General features: G+C 37.7%; 1 protein-coding gene and 1 pseudogene across 2 annotated transcripts in view; one reads left to right on the forward strand and one right to left on the reverse strand.

Moving 5' to 3' along the window:
* SYNE1 (spectrin repeat containing nuclear envelope protein 1) overlaps positions 1–20,057 on the reverse strand; it is a 525,017-nt gene that overhangs the window by 288,136 nt on the left and 216,824 nt on the right. For both annotated transcript variants that reach the window (XM_054490749.2, XM_054490748.2), the window contains exons 37-44: positions 19,533–19,720; positions 19,021–19,144; positions 16,693–16,859; positions 10,874–11,027; positions 7,704–8,332; positions 4,698–4,877; positions 917–1,067; positions 432–590 (exon numbers count right to left, since the gene is read on the reverse strand). In XM_054490749.2, coding sequence (XP_054346724.2) covers positions 432–590; positions 917–1,067; positions 4,698–4,877; positions 7,704–8,332; positions 10,874–11,027; positions 16,693–16,859; positions 19,021–19,144; positions 19,533–19,720 — 1,752 coding nt within the window. The remainder of the gene's footprint in view (positions 1–431; positions 591–916; positions 1,068–4,697; positions 4,878–7,703; positions 8,333–10,873; positions 11,028–16,692; positions 16,860–19,020; positions 19,145–19,532; positions 19,721–20,057) is intronic.
* On the forward strand, positions 1,602–1,721 carry LOC129039820 (5S ribosomal RNA; annotated as a pseudogene).

The following is a 20,057-nucleotide window of genomic DNA, read 5'->3' on the forward strand; positions in this document are numbered from 1 at the left end:
GTTTTTCCTCAGACTCTCATTTCGCATTTAGTACTAAATGTTAAAAGTAAAATTGGGTTGGGTGCGGTGGCTCATACATGTAATCCCAGCACTTTGGGAGGCCAAGGCAGGCAGATCTCCTGAGGTCAGGAGTTTGAGACCAGCCTGACCAACATGGAGAAACCCCATCTCTACTAAAAATACAAAATTAGCTGGGCATGGTGACACATGCCTGTAATCCCAGCTACTCTCGGGGGCTGAGGCAGAGGTTGCTGTGAGTTGAGATTGCGCCATTGCACTCCAGCCTGGGCAACAAGAGTGAAACTCCGTCTCCAAAAACAAACAAACAAAAAAAAGTGAAATTCACATTCTGGAATAATGCTTTGCCCAAAAATTTGATTGGGGAATGTGAATATTTAAATGGTTCACAGAATCCCAGGTGATTATCTTACATCCAGCCACTTGTCCACGGTGCTCTCCATGTCTGTTTTCACCAAGCTGAAATCACTACTGTGAATTTTTTTCAGCTCAGATAACAAGTGTTTTCCTTTGCTAGTAAAGTTATCCAAATCTTTCTGTTTGTAATTCATTTTGTTCTTGGCAGTTTCATGCTGTGGATAAATGATTTCTTAATTAATAAAATAGTCAGTGATAAGTCATAAGTTTAAAACCATTTGCCTCTAAGAAATTTAATTCATAATTGACCTTATGCAGAAATTAGTGATATTAATTAACTATATGAATATATATAACATAATTTTCTTGAATTGCTAGAATCCTAGAATGTCAGCATTCCTAGGGGAAAAAAAGTTGAGCTCGTTAGCATGAATTATCCACATCTAAGTATACTGATAAGAATTGTGCAGATAACTGCTTTATGAGTAAAAACCAGATCTACTAAAGCAGAATACCAACATAAACACATTTTGAATTTTACCTTGGAAAAAGCCCATTTAAGATCCTCCTGATCTTTTATGGTAGTTCTGGTTACAATCACACTGCTGGCATTTTCTAAGACTTTAGATACAGCTGATTTCAGGTTCTGATATTCTCTCATTAAGTCAATAAGTCCACAGCACTGACCCTGACTGTAATGATTAAAGAAAATATATTATTTGGTGTCATGTATCAGGAAAAGGGAGAGTTCCCTACAATTGGACTTGATGCTTCACTACGTAAAGGTATTAATACTCAAAGACAGATTCCTACATACTGTCCTCAAACTAGTGCTGCTGGTTAATCCTACTTATTCCAATGTCCAAAATATTCTCCATGAATGAGGTATGCACACAACCATTGAAACAAAATCTATGAACTCAATGACAAAGAAGCAATATATGTTCTTGCCAACTCAAACTTACATAGATGAGTCACCCAAATATATATTTTTTAATTGTCTTTTTCCATGTTGTTTTAATTATTTCATAATGGCATATGTTGTGGGAAAGAGAACAACAATAAAACAAAACATAGCCCAAAACTAACAAATAAAAAGATTACTCAGTAATTAAAGTATATATCAGATTATCTCTTCCATCTCAATGTAATAAATTCTCATTGGATATGACTACCCTGAAGACTGTCAAAAGGAGAAGATAGCTGTTGTTTATAAAAATAAGGTGGTCTACAATCATATCACCCTGAATGCACCTGATCTCATTTGATCTTGTGAAGGTAAGCAGGGTCCAGCCTGGTTAGTACTTGGATGGGAGACCCTCTGGGAATATTGGAAGCTGTAGGCTTTTTTTTTTTTTTTTTAACACACACAGACACACACACACACACACACACACAAACAAACAAACGGCTGGGCGCCATGGATCACACCTGTAATCCTAGCACTTTGCGAGGCCAAGGCAGGCTGATCACTGGAGGCCAGGAGTTCGAAACCAGCCTGGTCAACAGGGCAAAACATCATCTCTACTAAAAATGCAAAAATCAGCCTGGCTTGGTGGTGCATGCCTGTAATCCCAGCTACTTAGGAGGCTGAGGTATGGGAAAGGCTTGAACTTAGGTGGTAGAGGTTGCAGTGAGCCAAGATTACACCACTGTGCTCCAGCCTGGGCGATAGAGGGAGACTGTCTCATAAAAGAAACAACAACAAAAGAATAAAATGCCTTTGAGCAAGCAAGTTTACATCTAGAGATTTTCCAAAGAAATAAAATTACGTGCACTAAGATTTAGGTAAAGTGATATTCTTCACACCATTATTTGTAATAGGAGAAAATATAGAAATAACCAAAATGTTAAAAACAGGTCAATAATTAAATAAATCCGGATACATTCTTATGATAGGACACTGCGCAATCTCTAAGAAATCACAATGTAGGATAATGTTTAATAATATGGAATAAAGTTTGCACAACATGATTCAATTTAAAATGCCTACAGTAATAGTCTACATTATATAATGTGCTCCAAATTTTGTTTAATAGGCCTTTGTACCTGATGTAAAGTATATGTTGAGGGTCACTTTTTTAAATGCATATGAATGTCCAATTGTTCTAGTACCATTTATTGAAAACATTATTCTTTCTCCACCAAACTTCCTTTAAATCTTTGTCAAAACAATTGACTGTATATGTCTGGGTCTATTTCTGGACTGTGTTCCACTCGTTTATGTGTTTATCCTTCAGCCTGTACCACACTGAAACTAGCTAGTATAAGTCCTCCAATCCTTTTTCATTTGTTATTTATTTATTTACTTACTTACTTATTTATTTTAGGTACCAGAGCTGCCAGCAAAGTCCTCCAATTCTTTTTGAAAACTGTACTGGCTATTCTAGTAGGTCTTGTGCTTTTATGTATACATTTTTAAATCATCTTGTCAATTTCTACAAAAATTCTGTGGGCATTTTGATTGGGATTGTATTGATATAAAAAAGATCTGAATAACAAAAAAAAACACGCAAATTGGCCAACTTGAATATTTAAAAAGATATACAGATTGCAAATAACTTATCAAAATATGCTCAACGTCAGTCATCAGGGATATACAAATTAAAAACAAAATGTGCCAATTCTGAGCACAATGCCTATGAGTTAGTTAGTCCTGCTCCACGAAGAGCAGTTAAAGACACACATACACACACACACACACACAGAGATGGCTCTACACATCTAGTAGAATGTCAAACAAGCAAATAAACAAAAGCGTCACAATACCAAGTGTTAGAAATTATGTGGAGCAACTGGAAATCTTACACATGACTGGTGTGAGTGCAAAATGGTACAACTACTTTGAAAAATAGTCTGGCAGGTCTTATAAAGTTAAACATATATTTTGCTATACAATCCAGAGTCTCACTTTTAGATTATTTACTCAAATGAAATAAAAACTAATGTACATGCAAAAACTTGAATGTGAATGTTTATAAATACTTTATTTATAATTGTCCAAACTGGAAAGAACCCAATTGTCCATCAACTAGTAAATGAATAAACTGTAGTACACCCATTCAGTGGAATATTCAGCTATAAAAAATGAATGAACTGGCCGGGCGCGGTGGCTCATGCCTGTAATCCCAGCACTTTGGGAGGCCGAGGCGGGTGGATCACGAGGTCAGGAGATCGAGACCATCCTGGCTAACACGGTGAAACCCCCATTTCTACTAAAAATACAAAAAAATTAGCCGGGTGTGGTGGCGGGCGCCTGTTATCCCAGCTGCTTGGGAGGCTGAGGCAGGAGAATGGCGTGAACCTGGGAGGTGGAGCTTGCAGTGACCAGAGATAGCGCTACTGTACTCCAGCCTGGGTGACAGAGTGAGACTCCATCTCAAAAAAAAAAAAAAAAAAAAAAATGAATGAACTATTGACACACACAATGACATATGTTGTGCTAAATAAAAGAAGCCAGGTCACATTCTATGTGATTTTGTTTATAAATGATTCTAAGAAAAGATAAAACTATAGATGTGGAAAACTGATTCCTGGTTGCCAGGGGGCTAAGGGCAAAGGGAAGAGATAAGGCCATTTTTAGGTGGTAAAACTTTCATTGTGAAATTTAACAGTTACACAACTGTAAAAATTTGTCAAAACTGATAGCATTGCATATGAAAAAAAGTAAATTTTAGTGTGTTTAAATTATGCCTCAATTACAAACAAGTACAACAAAACCAAAAAATAGAAAATTAAAAGTTAAGCTGTCATGGTAGCACTTCATAACTGTTGACAACTCCTGCATTACGCATTGAATTTCACACGTAATTTTTTTTTTTTTTTTTTTTTTTTTTTTTGAGAAGGAATCTTGCTCTGTCTTCTAGCCTGGAATGCCGTGGCGTGATCTCGGCTCACTGCAACCTATACCTCCAGGGTTCAAGTGATTCTCCTGCCTCGGGCTCCCAAGTAGCTGGCGTTACAGGCACCCTCTACCACACTCGGCAAATTTTTGTATTTTTAGTAGAGATGGGATTTCACTATGTTGGCCAGGACGGTCTTGAACTCCTGACCTCAGGTGATTCACCCGCCTTGGCCTCCCAAAGTGCTGGGATTACAGGCTTGAGCCACTGTGCCTGGCCTATAATTGTTATCTCAGAGCAACATTCTCAATAAAGTTCTGTAGAAATTAGTAAATTTTCGATGTTATGAAAGTGACACAGAATACCTAAAATGGTAAAAGATATTTAACTACTGATCACATCAGCACAAAACAGGCAATGTCCCAATGTCACAAAATAAGTGGGAAGCTAAAAACAAGAACTGGGTGGGTTTTGACTTACTTTTCATGAATTAGTCTTTTGGTATCATCCCAGGTGACCTCTAAGCGGTTTATCTCCCTGTCAACTTCAGGTGCAAAAGCTACGTCTTTCTGGGCAATTTGCTTGGCTTTGTCTTTCAACCAACATAGTTCATGCTCATGAGAATTCAATTCATCTTCTAGCTGATTAAACACTCTTAACCTGTGAATTAAAATGTTATTTTCCTATTAATTTACTAAAGGTAGTAAATGAATATTTCTTCTCCATAAGTATATGATGAGTCCATAAAGCACTCATTCAGACAGCTAGAAAAACTTTTAACACAGAAATTAAATTAATGTTTATCAATGAATAAATTTACTTTTAAAGTTAATTTTGCAAAATAACTCAGACTGTACCTCAGAAAACACTGAAAGTCGTTCTTACTACTCACCATCAATCTTCTACTAAGTTTGTATTTTCTTTCTACTTTGCTTTGATGGTATAAGATTTTCAAAACTAAGGCTGATCTCATAGGCTAACTAGGTAAATACTTATTGTAAAATCATTTGTAAGAAATGTTTCTGGGCCATGAGGTTCAATCTACGTAAATAATAGTGTTTGAGGATTACAGTTGTTTCAATCAATATCAAATTAGCTTTACTGAGCTCTGCAAAAAATATATATATATATATTTTAAACTTAAATTACCTACCTTGTTGAAAAGATTACCATAAGGAAATGATCATTTTTGTCCCTAATCTATTAGTATCTGAGCATTTATAAAAAGTGGCCATATCACCAGCCGCAGTGGCTCATGCCCATAATCTCAGCATTTTGGGAGGCCAAGGTAGGAGAATTGCTTGAGACCAAGAATTCAAGACCAACCTGGGCAACAGAGCTAGACCCTATTTATACAAAAAATTAAAAAAAAATTTAGCTGGCTGTGGTGGTACATGTGTATAGTCACAGCTATGTGGGAGGCTGAGGCTGGAGGATCATGTGAGCCCAAAAGTTTGAGGCCGCAGTGAGCCATGATTGCAACACCGCACTCTAGCCTGGGTGACAGAGTACGACCCTGTCTCAAAGAAAAAAAAAAGTGGCCACATAGAGGCAGCCATTTACTCTTCATTCTACAGTTTGGTATAGGACTGTAGAGTTCACACAATGAGTCTACATGCTTTATCCCATTTAATTCCTAAAAGATGGTGGCTGGGGGCAGGTGTTCTTATTATCCCCACCTTACAAGAAGAGAAGAGGTTTTCCCAAGGTGGCACAGTGAAGCATTAGTATGGCTGGAATTTAAATAAGTCCATTAATTCAATATAACATTTTCTGCACCCGATGTGTGACTTTGGTGAGTGCGGTGTTGTGGGTACTGATGTGTCTCTTGAGCTCAACCTGGGCTTTCTACTCTGGCAATTTTAGGATCTCCTGTCTGCTTGGTCTAAGAAGGCCATGCCACCCTGCAGCACCAATGATACTGCTGGCATCCAGGGTGAGTGACACTAGGCACCTTGTTCTCTCTTTATTCTGGAGGCTATTTTTTCTTCCCAAGTATCATTCCCTTTTGTAAATTTATTGTTAAACTAATCAGATAATTTATTGCCTATAAAGGGTGTAACCTCAGGAGCCCAGTCCTAATATTGACTCCACTATCATCTGACTAAATCCTTGACATAATGTTTGATTGTGGTTAAAAGGAAACAACCAGCAATGGTCTTGTCAGGAACAACATAATCTTTACCAATTATGAATACCTTGGCATGCATGCATTTCAGCTGTTTTCTTTGCCCACTGAAAAAAATGGAAGAGAAAGTGGCCCTGAAAACAGGAGTCAGAAGGTTCTATTAAGAAGAAAAAAAATTGAAAAGAAGGCTACAGTTTTAAGAAAACAGTTACTTTTCAAATTTACTAAGGGAACTTATTTTTGACCCATTTGCTTCTCAAATGAACTCAACTGACAAAAGCTCAGCTTCGCTTACTTAAACCCACTCCTCTGCCTCTCCATACCACTAAGCAAACAGTTAAAAGTAGTTGTAGAGAATGACTCTGCCAAGCTGATTGGTTTCACTTTAAATGAACACAGAGCTCAAATGACAGTTCATCACCTTCCTAAGCTCCCCTCTAGAAGAGAACTGTTTCACACCATTTTCTCTCCTCCAACATCTGCCCTCTCCTCTGAACTAATGAGCTTGCACCAGTCTCTACCAAGAGGCTCTCAGCCACAAGGGAGGAATTCCCTCATACTTTTTACCACCAAAACTACTAGGATCACTCCCTTTCTCTTCTGCCTTCATTCTTGTTATAGAAGATGAGTGCTTTCTCCCATCAGTAAAAAATTGTTTAAAAATAGATAATAAGATCTACATATTCTTTGCTCATAAACTGACTTTAGGGAAATCCAAAGAAATTTTAGTACTTCTCAAGTGTCAAATTAGTCATTAATCTTATCTTCAACGTGGTAAAAAAAAAAAAAAAGGAGAAGAAATTGCTAAATATGGTACTATAAACCAAAAAGTATCTGAGACAGGTCTCAATCAATTTAGAAGTTGATTTTGCCAAGGTTAAGGACATGCCCGGAAGAAATAAATATGAAATCACAGAAACAGTCTGCGGTTTATACCTTTCTCCAAAGATGATTTTGAGGGCTTCAACACTTAAAGGGGAAAAATGGGCTGGAGGGGAAAGAGAGAGGATAAGGTTAATTCATGTGTTGCAAGAGAAAAGAAGCAGGCAGGGAATAGTCAATTACGAATTCATCTCGTGCTCAGTAAATCAGCACTTTACCTAAGATAAGGTGAACATAGAGTAGCTACCTATGGAGATATTTAACCTTTTCTCTGTATCTATCTGTTTAGGAACAAAAGGAAAGGCAGCTGCTTGCATGACTCAGCTCTCAGCTTAATTTCTTTCTTTTGGCAGAGTGAATTGGGGTCCTGAGTTTTTATTTTCTTTGGACAGTACTAATAAAGTTTTGCATAAAAGTTAATTCCAGAACAAATACAAAAGAAAAGAGACAGGTGGCTGTGACAGTTTCCTGTTTACCTCTGCTGAAGAGCTTGGCGGGTAGGTTCTTTCAATCGCTCTTTGTCAGTCCTTTCTTCAATGTCCTCAATGCTTTTCAGAAGCTCCTCTTTCTGGTCTTGGAATGCTTTTTTCAGCACTGCCAGGGCATCTGCCTCACTCTGCTTGGTTCCCAGAAGGTTCTGGATCCTCTCTACCTCTCCACAGAGCTGATCAGCCGTGGCTCTGCAGGAAGTCCTTTGCTCAGAGCTCCCGATTTTCAGATGGTATTGGGCTTTGGAAAGAATGCCATCGAGACTGACGGCGGCAGATTCTAATGCTTTAGCATCTTGAAGAGCATCATTGAGGTCCTTTTCTATCAAATCAGACTCATTCTTATTCATACTGTTGGTTGCTTCCACTGTTTGCCTCAGCTGGTGGAGAATGCCAGACAGAGAGGCATGGCTCTGGAGGAATTCTGCCAAATGAGACAGGGCAAGCTGCCGCCTCTCCACAACCTGGCTGGCCTCCTCAAACAGCTGGAAGCAGTCCTCAGCCTTGCCCTGCAGGAGGTGGAGGTCCTCAGCACGGCCCAGAGAACCCAACTTTGCTAAGTGACCCTGCAGACTCTGCAATTCGCCCTTTTTGCTCTCTACTGCTGCTGCGTGGTCCTGGAAGGGAAGAGAGAGTTATTGATTCCTCAGATATACTCCAGTTTATGACAGAGGTATTCTACAGGATTTGTGATGTGAAGATCTATTTTAAGTGCCATGGATAGTGTAGTACTTAAAGGTCATCTACAGTGAATCTTAGAAAAATTCACAGAATTTTCTGTTTTGCTGATCCACATTTTTCACATAAAACACAACTCTGGGCCGGGCGCGGTAGCTCACGTCTGTAATCCCAGCACTTTGGGAGGCTGAGGCGGGCGGATCACGAGGTCAGGAGATCGAAAACATCCTGGCTAACACGGTGCAACCCCGTCTCTACTAAAAATACAAAAAATTAGCCGAGCGTGGTGGAGGGTGCCTGTAGTCCCAGCTAATCGGGAGGCTGAGGCAGGAGAATGGCATGAACCCAGGAGGCAGAGCTTGCAGTGGGCCAAGATTGCACCACTGCATTCCAGCCTGGGAAAGAGTGCAAGACTCCGTCTCAAAAAAACAAAAACAAAAACAACAAAAAAAAATACAACTCTGTTTTGGAACTATGTAATTAATTCTGTGAAAAAAAATTCTTTGTGGATAGAAATTGTTAGTTAAAAGAAATAAAAACATTGGAAGATTCTTAAAGATGCCAATATATATTTTACATTTTAAAGATGCATATATGTATATATTTATACACAAATATTTGTATTTAGATATCTCATATTTTTAATATTTCAACTTTAAAAATTTTAAATTTTAAAAGATGTATGTATGTGAAAAAATTTTAAATTTAAAAATTTAAAAGATGTATATGTGTATACATATACATCTTTAAAAATCTAAATGTTTAATTTGTTTTTTAACTAACAATTTCTATCCACAAAATCCATGAAGAAATCTTTTTCCATTAAATTAGTTCCAAATCAGAGTTGTATTTTATGCAAGACTTCTGTATAGGAAATTTGACTAGCTCACAATAAATCATGTTTAAAATCTAGCAGAAAACTGGCAACATTCTCAGGGGTTTCCATTAAATAGAAATTATCATCTATCTTAATCTTGACAACAATGACTTTAAGATTCCCCTGTTTGACTGCTAAACTTTAGATAGCCTCCTCTTGACTGCAGACCCTGACCTTTTTTTTTCTTAGAGCATTTACTTTAGAAAACTTGTAATTGTAAATTCATTCTCTGGCTGTTTGAGATGTAACTCTTCTTAAAGCTCTGGCCAGTTTTTTCTACCTCCGGAATATTTTTCTGAAGGACCTGGGAGCCATCCCTTTGAAATGTAATCATCAGTGAAGATAGCTGCTCTCTCTCAGTCTCTTTGGATGGTAGAGACTAAATTCACTGGGCACCTTCCCCCAAGATGTAAAACTATCTCCTGTCCTGAAGGTAGGAGAAAGTTACTTTTCCCTGCCACAAAACCAATTAGTGAACCCAGCAAGGAGTGAACACTCAATAAATATGAAATGTTCTATTGTTAAATGTTGCTATATGCGTACTATGTAGCTCATCTCCATTATTTCAATGCTTTATGATCAATATCGGAATTTTTGAATGTTTTCTGGTGCCAGGAAAGATATAATGTGTTGGGGACTCAGAAAATGATACCCTAAAGTATGTCACTTCGGACTTTAAACAGAGAAAACCTGAGGAGCAGCAAATTCAGAGAAGAGCTTTCCCTGATGCTCCCTTATCTGACGAAGGAAAGTTCCTCCAGAAGAAATATAATCATCAACCAGGGAGGAATAACTCACAGGAAAGTCCCTTAAGGTCTGACATCTCACTCGGAAAGACTTTTAGCACAGGCTGCCATCTGTAATTCTGAGGTGTGCTACCTGAGAAACTTTTTCTGCATAATAAGACAGCCTTTGTTCACAGTGCATTTCCTCCCCTCACCCTCCCATGGCTTGTCCCTACTACCCTCCTGAAGCCCCAGCCTCTATTGCTTTCTGTATAACATAAAAACTTTAGTCATCTGGTTATTCTTAGAGTCTCATATTTTGTGGGACTCCCATACAATATGCATATAATAAATGTGTTTGCCATTTCTCCTGTTAATTGGTCTATTGTCAATTCGTTTCATAGACTCAAATTAATTGAACATTCAGAGAGCAGAGAAAAGATCTTTTCACCCCTCCATATGCACAATTTATAAATAAGGGAAATAAGCTGTAAATCACTTTAAAGCTGAATAGTAATTCAGAAAAACTATATCCTTAATGTATTTGAATTCAGTATTAGTTTTCAGTATTGAAATAAAACAAACTGGGAAGCTTAAAAATGGACATTCTTACCACTTAATCCTAGAAATCATTTGCTCCACTATGAAGAGAAAGTTTCTTAAGATGGTTGCCAATTTTATCTGAAGTGGCTTTATCTGCTTAATTTGTCTGCATAATTCATTGTCTTAACTCATATGCTTAATTATTAAAACATTTTCATATAAATAAAAAGTTAAATTCCCACCATTTAAACTTTTTTAAAATGTTGCATCTCTTTTCAATTCAAGAACTTTTTTATGAAAAAATTCTTCAATCTTAAAAAAAAACAACACTTTACCTTATGCCGAGTAAGAGCTACTTGATGGTCCATTACGCTAATCTCAGAAGTAGTTTGTAATTCACTGAGAAACAGCTTAATCCAGACAGAAAAGGAAAGCAGCAGCTCATCAAATTGCTGGTGTTCAGCAACCACAGACTGAAGAAAATTAATCCTATGTAGACAAAGTATTAAAGTTAAAATGTCCCATAAGTAAACAGAAAGGATGAATGATATATTTTGGGAATTAAGCTTACCCAAGGGCAAAAGCAATGTTGTCACACACAAACACTCTATACCTCTTGATATTTTTTACTTCCCAAACCCTGCTTTACTCACAATCTTCCCTGTCTCAGTGAACATTGCCACCATTTACCCTGATGGTCCTATGAGGCACTCTTTATCTTTTCCTTTCTTTATGAGCACATCTAATCTATGGATACCCTCTCAGCATAACATATGTTCCAAAACTGAATGAAATTCCTGTAATTCTGATGCCTTAGTATATGTTATCAGTAATAATTATCGTTATGTTCAATTGTTGCGTGCCACAGAAGTAACCAAATTTTTTAATCAATTGTGTCTTTAACCATGGCTAGCCTAAGACTTTTGTCATCCATAGACAATTATTGTTTTACTTTTATTCTTCTCAAAAAGTGGTTTATAGTCAGCTGCAGTCCAAAATTTACTTTTTCTTTAAGGAAATTCATGGAAAGGACTCTTACAAGTATTCTAAAATACAGATTTCTGATAACTTTGGAGACTATACTATTGGACTAAGAAAAAACTTCCATGGCTGGGTGCAGTGGCTCATGCCTGTAATCCCAACAATTTGGGAGGCCAAGGCAGGTGGATCAATTGAAGTCAGGAGTTTGAGACCAACCTGGCCAACACAGCAAAACTCCATTTCTACTAAAAATACAAAAGTTAGCCAGGTGTGCTGGTGCACACCTGTAATCTCAGCTACTTAGGAGGCTGAGGCATGAGAATTGCTTGAACCCAGGAGGAAGAGATTCCAGTGAGCTGAGATCACGCCACTGCACTCCAGCCTGGGTGACAGAGTGACACTCTGTCTCAAAAGAAAAAACTTCCAGGACTCTAATTACAAAGCTGATACATTCGTGAGATTTGCTAACCCAACATTAAGCAGAACAAGATTTAATTACATGGGACTGAACTAATAGAGGCCTGAAATACTTTTTTTAGTGGTGTTTTGTTTGAAACATTGCTGATTCTTTTTATGTTTTCCCTTCCAAAGTCAAGATAACTTTTTTTTTCTTTGAATTGTCTATAGCTTATAACAAATTGGGCAAACTACACTTGTGTAAACAAAATTTGTAGCATATTTTTCCTCTCTACTTGATTTTTCCAGAAACTGGAAACTATTTGTGAGTATTCTTAATGTATGGTAATATAGTTATTTGTATAAGTTTAATAAGAATATGTTTTGTCACAGGACACAATTGGAAACATTGGTTATTTTACCAAGGCTTTGACTGGAATGGCGTATTTTCAGATCTCATCAGACTGCTTTGAGGAATTGAGACCAACTTTATAGAACCAATGAAAAGCCCCTTGGGAAGACTGGCCTCATACTTTTCTATGTGATGCCTTTATAAAGTTCCTGACCTGTGATAAGTAAAGAATGTCACTTTCTAACAGGGTCAGGAATCTCAAGTTATATTGGGACCTTGAGAAGAAAGGAATTCACCCAATTCATACGGATTATCTGCAGGCACAGATAAACCTTTGGTTTGGTTAACCTTGAGAGACTTTTGAAAGTCTAATCTGAGATTTCTTATGAAAAACGTACCAGCAAAGCCAATTTTTAAAAAGCCTGTATGGCCAATCACTAATCTTGCTGCACGTTATATGGATAATTAGACCAAGTATAATAAGACTAAAATTTATCTTGCAAATAAGTTGGTCCTACTATGATTTGTCTTTGGTAGAAATTGGGGGCTGGAGAGAGAAAAATTATGTTTTTAAAAAAAAACTGTAGTATGCATGTTACTAGATTCTAATTTTGTCCATTGTTTTTGAGTTTTTATTATTTTCCCACAATTTGGACTGAATCCTGAATTCTTTCCTGGCTACAAGTTTCCAAACTAAGGTTTTCCAAATCTTCCTTCCATTTTCCTTATTTTATTTATTTATTATTTATTTATTTCTGGAGATGGAGTTTCACTCTTATTGCCCAGGCTGGAGTGCAATGGCATGATCTTGGCTCACTGCAATCTCTGCCTCCCAGATTCAAGAGATTCTCCTGCCTCAGCCTCCTGTGTAGCTGGGATTACAGGCACCTGCCACCACACCTGGCTAATTTTTGTATTATTAGTAGAGATGGAGTTTCACCACATTGGCCAGGCTGGTCTCAAACTCCTGACCTCAGGTGATCTGCCCACCTCAGCCTCCCGAAGTGCTGGGATTACAGGTGTGAGCCACCATGCTCAGCCAAAACTGCTTTTCTTAATGCCCCACAAACTGAAGCTAGGCAACTAAACTTTGGGAGAAATAACAGAAACTTGTAAGTAAACAACCTATGTGCCTGCTGATGTATTGACTTCTCAGAAAATTCACTTGACCATTCATCTGAACTGAACTACAATCCAGAAAAATCTGTTCAGATTGCTACTGCAACCTGAAGATGCTTCACAAACTCTAGAAAAACAAGTCTATAGACTACTCTAGATATTAAACTTTGTTTTTCTTCTGTTTCTTTAGAAATGCCTCTTATTAAAGATCTGTTTGCCTGCATCATATATAGAGGCCCAGCCCATTTGCAATGCCACCTTCTGGGATGGGACACAGCTATTTAACTGAACTGATCTATTCTCAGGACTGAGAGACTGACTAAAGAAGACATGGAACAATATATTTTAGTTTGCTTTTTTTCTGTTTATCTTAATTTGCTTTTCCACTCCTTTGTCTATCTCTATCAAATAAACTTTTTTTCTTTTTATTTTATTGAGACAAAGTATCACTCTGTTACCCAGGCTTCAATGCAGTGCTGTGATCACAGCTCCTTGTAACTTCAAACTCCTGGGCTCAAGCAATCCTCCTGCCTCAGCTTTCTGGGCAGCTGAGACTACAGGTACATGCCACCATGCCTGGATACTTTTTTGAAAAAAATTTCTTGTAAAGATGGGGTTTTGCTATGTTGCCCAGGCTGGTCTTGAACTCCCAGCCTTGAGCAATCCCCTCACCTTGGCTTCCCCAAACTCTGGGATTATGGGCATGAGTCATCACACCTAATCTCTATCAAACAAACTTTAACACAAATCTCTTCAAAACTTTCCATTTAGCTTCTAATACGTGAAACATTTTTTAAGTTTCAAAATGGGAACTGAAGGAAATCAAAATATTTTACTCCAAAATATATTTCTTTGACAAATTCTGAAATGGCCCTACAAAGCTGTCTTTTGGGGAATAAACTTGCTTCTGTAGATCTGTAGAGAATCTGCACTAATGCAGCTAGCCTTGCTTTTGTCCAGATCTAGGAAAGATGAACTGAGAGTCAAACATCATAAAGACCTGAAAAAGACCTTTACCATCTATTCTCTTTGAGGGTTATACCTGTGAGGTTTCATCTACATAACAAGACCAGCTTTGCTAGCCAAGCCTCTTCCTTTCTCCCTCCAATAACCTGTCTTAACATGAAAACCTGTTTTGGGCCATTTTCTGAACTCACAATCTTTCTGTAACCTCAATATGGTATATATTCTGTATGTCAATGGAGTTCGGGTCTGCATCCTGAAGGCTCCTGTGTATATACATTGAATAAATTTATATTCCTTTTCTATTAATCTGCCTCATGTCAGTGATTTTCTAACCTCTAGGGGGACAAGGGCCTCGGCCCTACAATCCCCCCACTTCCCCCTCCCTGCCAACACACAGTATACATTGACTCTGCGCTCTTCTCTCCATTTCCACTGCTCTCATCCTGGTCTAAACCTCTTCAGTGCTTGCCTGACCTTCAACAGCCTCCTAACTGGCTTCTTCCCTCCCACCTTTGCCTCCTTACAATATACTCTCTAGATAATAAGTAAACATGATTTCAAGTGAACAGGGCATTCCCTGTCCTGCTTAAACACTAGGTGGTTTCCCATTGCACTTAAGAAGGCAAAACCCCAAACTCCTTACTGTGGTCTATAAGAAACCTCACATCATCTACTTCTCTGGTCTCATCTGACACAGCTGTGCCCCATATTCCCACTGACCTCCTCTCTGTCTCCCAATAAAACCAACTCATTACCGCCTTAGAGCTTTTGCCATTTTTGCTCCCATTGCTTGTGTGGGTCTGCTTCCTGCACAGCCCACAGATCTTAATCTGATGTCATCTCCCCAGAGAGGTCTTGCTTGACCCCCATTCTAAAGATATGCCATCCTGCAGTCCCTGCCATGCTACCCTGTTTTGTTGTCTTCATAATACTAAACACTGCCTGAAATCGTCTTGTTTGTTCACTTGTTTAGTTATATATTTATTTTCCGCCCAGCTCCTTCCTCCCCTCTCCCCACACCATGGACTGTACCTGCCTTGCTTACTGCTGTATCCTCAGCACCTAAAAAGGTGCCTGGGATATCATCAGGGACCAATCAATGCATGTGTCATAAATGAATTAGTTAATAAATAATAGGTGATTGGAGATCAGAATCCAAACGTATTAAAAATAATACCTTAATCAAAACTAGTATTTATTAAAATGGTTTGTATCCAAAGTTCAACTTTTAAATCAGCTTTCACATTTTAATATTTACAAAATCTTCTACACATTATCCTTATATGCATACATTATATTTTCAATGCCTTCACACATTGGTATCACTTCAAAAGTCCTTTACTTTCCCTCTAAGGGATAGGCAGAGGGCAGATACTGCTTTATTTTACAGAAAATTTCTCACCTTTCAAGAGGTAGCATCAAATCTTTCTGTAAATTTCTGAACCCATTCAAATTTCCCTTTTTTTGATCCTATAATACTTCGTGTTCACCCCTCATTATTCCCACACTAATCTGTAAATTATTTGGGTTAGGTTTTGTTTATTTTTATGGCTTTTGGTGTCTGATATGGTACCTTGTACTCAGCAGGCACCTGATATATATTTGTTGATTGATTGAATACAGTAATAAATAAATAATAGAATAAATATAAGCTCCATGAAAGCAAAGGATGAAACTCTTTATTGCTGCTATTTCCAGCACATAGAAGAGTATGCTACTCATTGTGGAAACTCAATAAATATTTGCTAAATGAATGAATTTTTTAAATGGTCAGAAAGGTTAAATGCCTAAGATCACATGGGTGATCAGTACCAATTTAAAGAGAAAATTTGTTTTCTGGTATATTGGAAAGGTATAGATGCCAATTGTTAATCACCTAGTTAATTAAGATTTAATCCATTTTTGCCTCCATTTATCAATAATTTCCCTTGCTCTCTCCAAAAGATCTATATTAAAATGAAATGGACTAGCATATGTGTATAGAATGCCTCTGGTTGAGAAATGTCATGTGAGATAAAATTTTAGGTACCATTTTCTTCCTATACAAAAACAGCTTAAGCAATAAATAATACATACATTAGCAATCCTACTCTCTTTAATCTATTTCAACTGGTTTAATAACTTGCCCTTATTTTAAGACTAAATTGTGAATTGGGATTCATCAGAAATGCTCAGTTTTGTGGACCTTGATTTTCAAAATAAAAGTTTTCTTCCCTTTTGTAGTTATCAGCTGAGTAGTTGAGTTAAATAAAAGTAAACAAAACTATGCTTTCTTAATTTATATGCTCATCATTTAAAAACAAATGAACAATATTAGAAGATTTATCTTTTAGAACCAACCTTTTGTTAATGATCTGTGGTAAATCTCTCCATCTCTCATCCAACTGCTCCAAATGTAGTTTCATCATTTTCACATCATCTTTGGAGGCTACTGAGAACAATGATTCCTTCAATTGCAAAAGTTTGCTATAGAATGAGGCCTGGGATACAACTTCATTTTGCAGTGCCTGAAAAATACAAGACATTACTAATCTCATCCTAACAGGACTGAAGAATAAGGACCATGCAACACAGGAAGCTGTTGTCCAAAGGATTTGCATTCTTGCAAAATGCAAGTCATTCGGGCCAGGCTGAAGAGAGTTTTTATTACTTGATTTAGAAATGGACCCACTTAACCTTTAATGGAATTTGGTTCATCCACTTAACCTTTAGTGGACTTTGGTTCCATTCCATTAAAGGTTAAGTGGATCCATTTCTAAATCAAGTAATAAAATGTGACTAAAACCTGAATAAGTTTTCTGGAGTCTGAGTTCTAAGTTAGGCAAATCGAGAAGCTGTAGAATTTCTTTCACGATGAAGAGACTGAGTAGGCAAAGAGAATCAAAGAAAAACTATTGCCGGAGAGACTCAGTGCACAGCTAACAATAAGAGAGATGCAATTCTAGCCTGGGACATGTTCTGCCTCTCTACTTAGAGTCTAGATTAGGCCAAACTGGAGAACTTAAGGGCTCTTCATTTTACTTTTAAGCAACAGAACTCCTTCATTTAAAAAATGTAATCAGGCAACGAATCTCTTAAGTGCTGTGAGGTGCATAAAAGTTGTGGCTCCTACCTAACAAGAGATAAAATATAAACACTCCAATAGATAGGTAATAATAATAAAAAAAATGTTAAGTGAAATGATAGGTATGGCACAGCAGATAGTAAGTAGATGCTTGTCAAAATGCTCTCCTTCCCTTCCTAGTGAGGCCACATATGTGATACAAGCAAGATTGCTAAAGGGATTAGAGGAAGGAGTACACAGCCTGTGGATGACAGGTGAGATCATAAAGCAGAACTGCGACTTATGCTGGGTACAAAGGAAAGAAACAATGCAGGGTGCAGAGCGAGGAGGTGGGAATGCACAAGTCAGGTCCAGCCCACGAGGTAAGGCCGCCTTACTGATGCAATGTCAGGATGCAGGAGTAACAGAGTCTGCAGTCCTCTCAGTCATATGGCACTTAGTTTCCACGTGGAGATGGGTAGCAGCAGTTTTACATGCCCATGTAGCCTTGAGTTAGTGTCCTCACTTATAAGGAAAAGAGCTGTGAAGTCCCTCCCTTCTGGGAACACCCCACGTGTATTTTCAAGAAGACAGGAACCAGATTGTAGATCAGGATTGCCCTTTATGCTCAGGGCAGGAAACAGTCACTACAGGTTTCTGAGAAGGGACTTTGTGGAAGATGAGTACAGACACCAGTGTTTAATAAACCAGAAAGGCAGGAGAACCAGAAGAATGGAGTACCCCCCAAGTCAAGGAAGGAGAACATTTAAAGGTAGGGCCACAGATTCCAATGCTACAGACACTGGTGACACAGTTTTCAGAGACGTGATTACAAAAGGCAAAAGAACGTAGCTTCCTCTTAAACGTCTTATAAAAGTTGATGGGAGAAAGTTGGAGTATAAATCTGTAATACAATAAATCTCTTTTGAGAAGCAATTTTGACTGTTGAATTTTCCAGCATAGACAGCATCATTTAAGGCAAGTTATTAACCTCTAGAAATCAGTAACATTGCCTTTAGCTTCAATTATACTCAAAGATTTTCTTTCTTTAAGTTTAAAAAATTGGCTTCTTCAAGTATGAAATAAACTTTGCGTTTCTACCTATTACCTAGGTTTGTGCTCATTCATTTTTTTTGTCTTCCATGAGAATAATCATTACTGTGACTTCTTTCTACATCCTATTACTTATTTCTTTAAAAGAACACTCTTTATTGCCCAAACGTCATATAATTATAATTACAAAAGTGGAGAGATTATACCTATTTCCAGCCTCAGAAATTATGAACTGACAGCCAACCTCTTTCATCTATATTCCTACCCATCCTTTCCTCAACTCCTTTGCCAAATCATGTTATTCAGATGCCAGACATTACATTACAGGATTTTCTAACACATCATGGAAATTGATCATCACAAAGTTCTCATTATTAGTTTCTCTCCCTTTCAGGTCATGGTTGCTTTCTTCTTTTCAGAACACCCTGATGTCAAATGATGCCTCAGGAATCACAAAACCAAAGCAAGAAGGGAGATACAAGTTTATTTATTTTATTATTTTATTTTTTAAAATAATGTAACTGTAACAAAAAGCATTTTATTTTTCATTCCTCACACTTCCTTGAACTTGCCTGTATTAACTGAAGTTCACCTTCCACTTTGACTCTGTCTGCAGAAATACCCATTTCTGGGGAACTGGCTATAGCTTCACCCCGCTCTAACCAGGTCAAAAAGGATGATAGTTCTTTCTCTAGCCTAAAGGAAGCAGAGAGCAGAAACAAATTTATTGGAAATTATCATGTTAGCAGATTAAACCTTTCTGAAGTTGGAGGGTCCAACACAAACCATAGTAAATACAATCTCAGTTATCTCAGTCTTAGATGTGCCAGCTCGAAAATCACTCCTTTTATTTTCATTTCTGTCCCTGCACTCATGTTTATATTGAATAATACGTAAAGATCCATATACATCCTTTCCACTCTTGGGAACCTTTGCCTTATAACAAAGATCAAGAGTTTCCTACAGTAGACTCACAAGTTCACGTCTTTTGCATCTGGGATAATTATTCCCCATCACTTAAAGAACTGCTAATCCAGAATTTCCTATTTAGTAGTGCAGCAACTCAAGGAAAAGTGCTGCTCACCTCTGCCAGTGGGCCAGCAGATTCTCCAGCACAGTCTGTCTCTCCTTCACCCTCCTTAGGATGTCCTCATATTGCTGCTGTAGAGCCGCAGCCTCCTGAACACAGGAGTCTCTGTTCACAACCTTCCTGGCACTGGCTGAGAAGGCAGTGATGGCACTGCTCAGTGACTCCAGGGTCTGGCAGAGATCCTAAGAAGAGTGTGAGAAGAATGCAATGAAAGCACAGGAGCCAACGAGGCCTGCATTTTTCTTTGACATCCATCATCGCAAAACATTTTCCCTCAGTCATAATAAACAGGAATAGTACTAAGAATGGGTACAAATATACAGTTTGATAGAAGAAATGAGACAGTGTTCAATAGATTAGTAGGGGGACTATAGTTTACGATAATCTATCCCATATTTCAAAATAGCTAGAAAATAGTTTGAATGTTTCTTGCATAAATAAAACACAAATATTTTAGGTGATGAAGGTCCCAATTCCACTGATTTTACTTTTACAAATTATATGAGCGTATTAAATTAT

This window comes from Pongo pygmaeus, chromosome 5 (genome assembly GCF_028885625.2).
Source record: "Pongo pygmaeus isolate AG05252 chromosome 5, NHGRI_mPonPyg2-v2.0_pri, whole genome shotgun sequence".
NCBI lineage: Eukaryota > Metazoa > Chordata > Mammalia > Primates > Hominidae > Pongo > Pongo pygmaeus.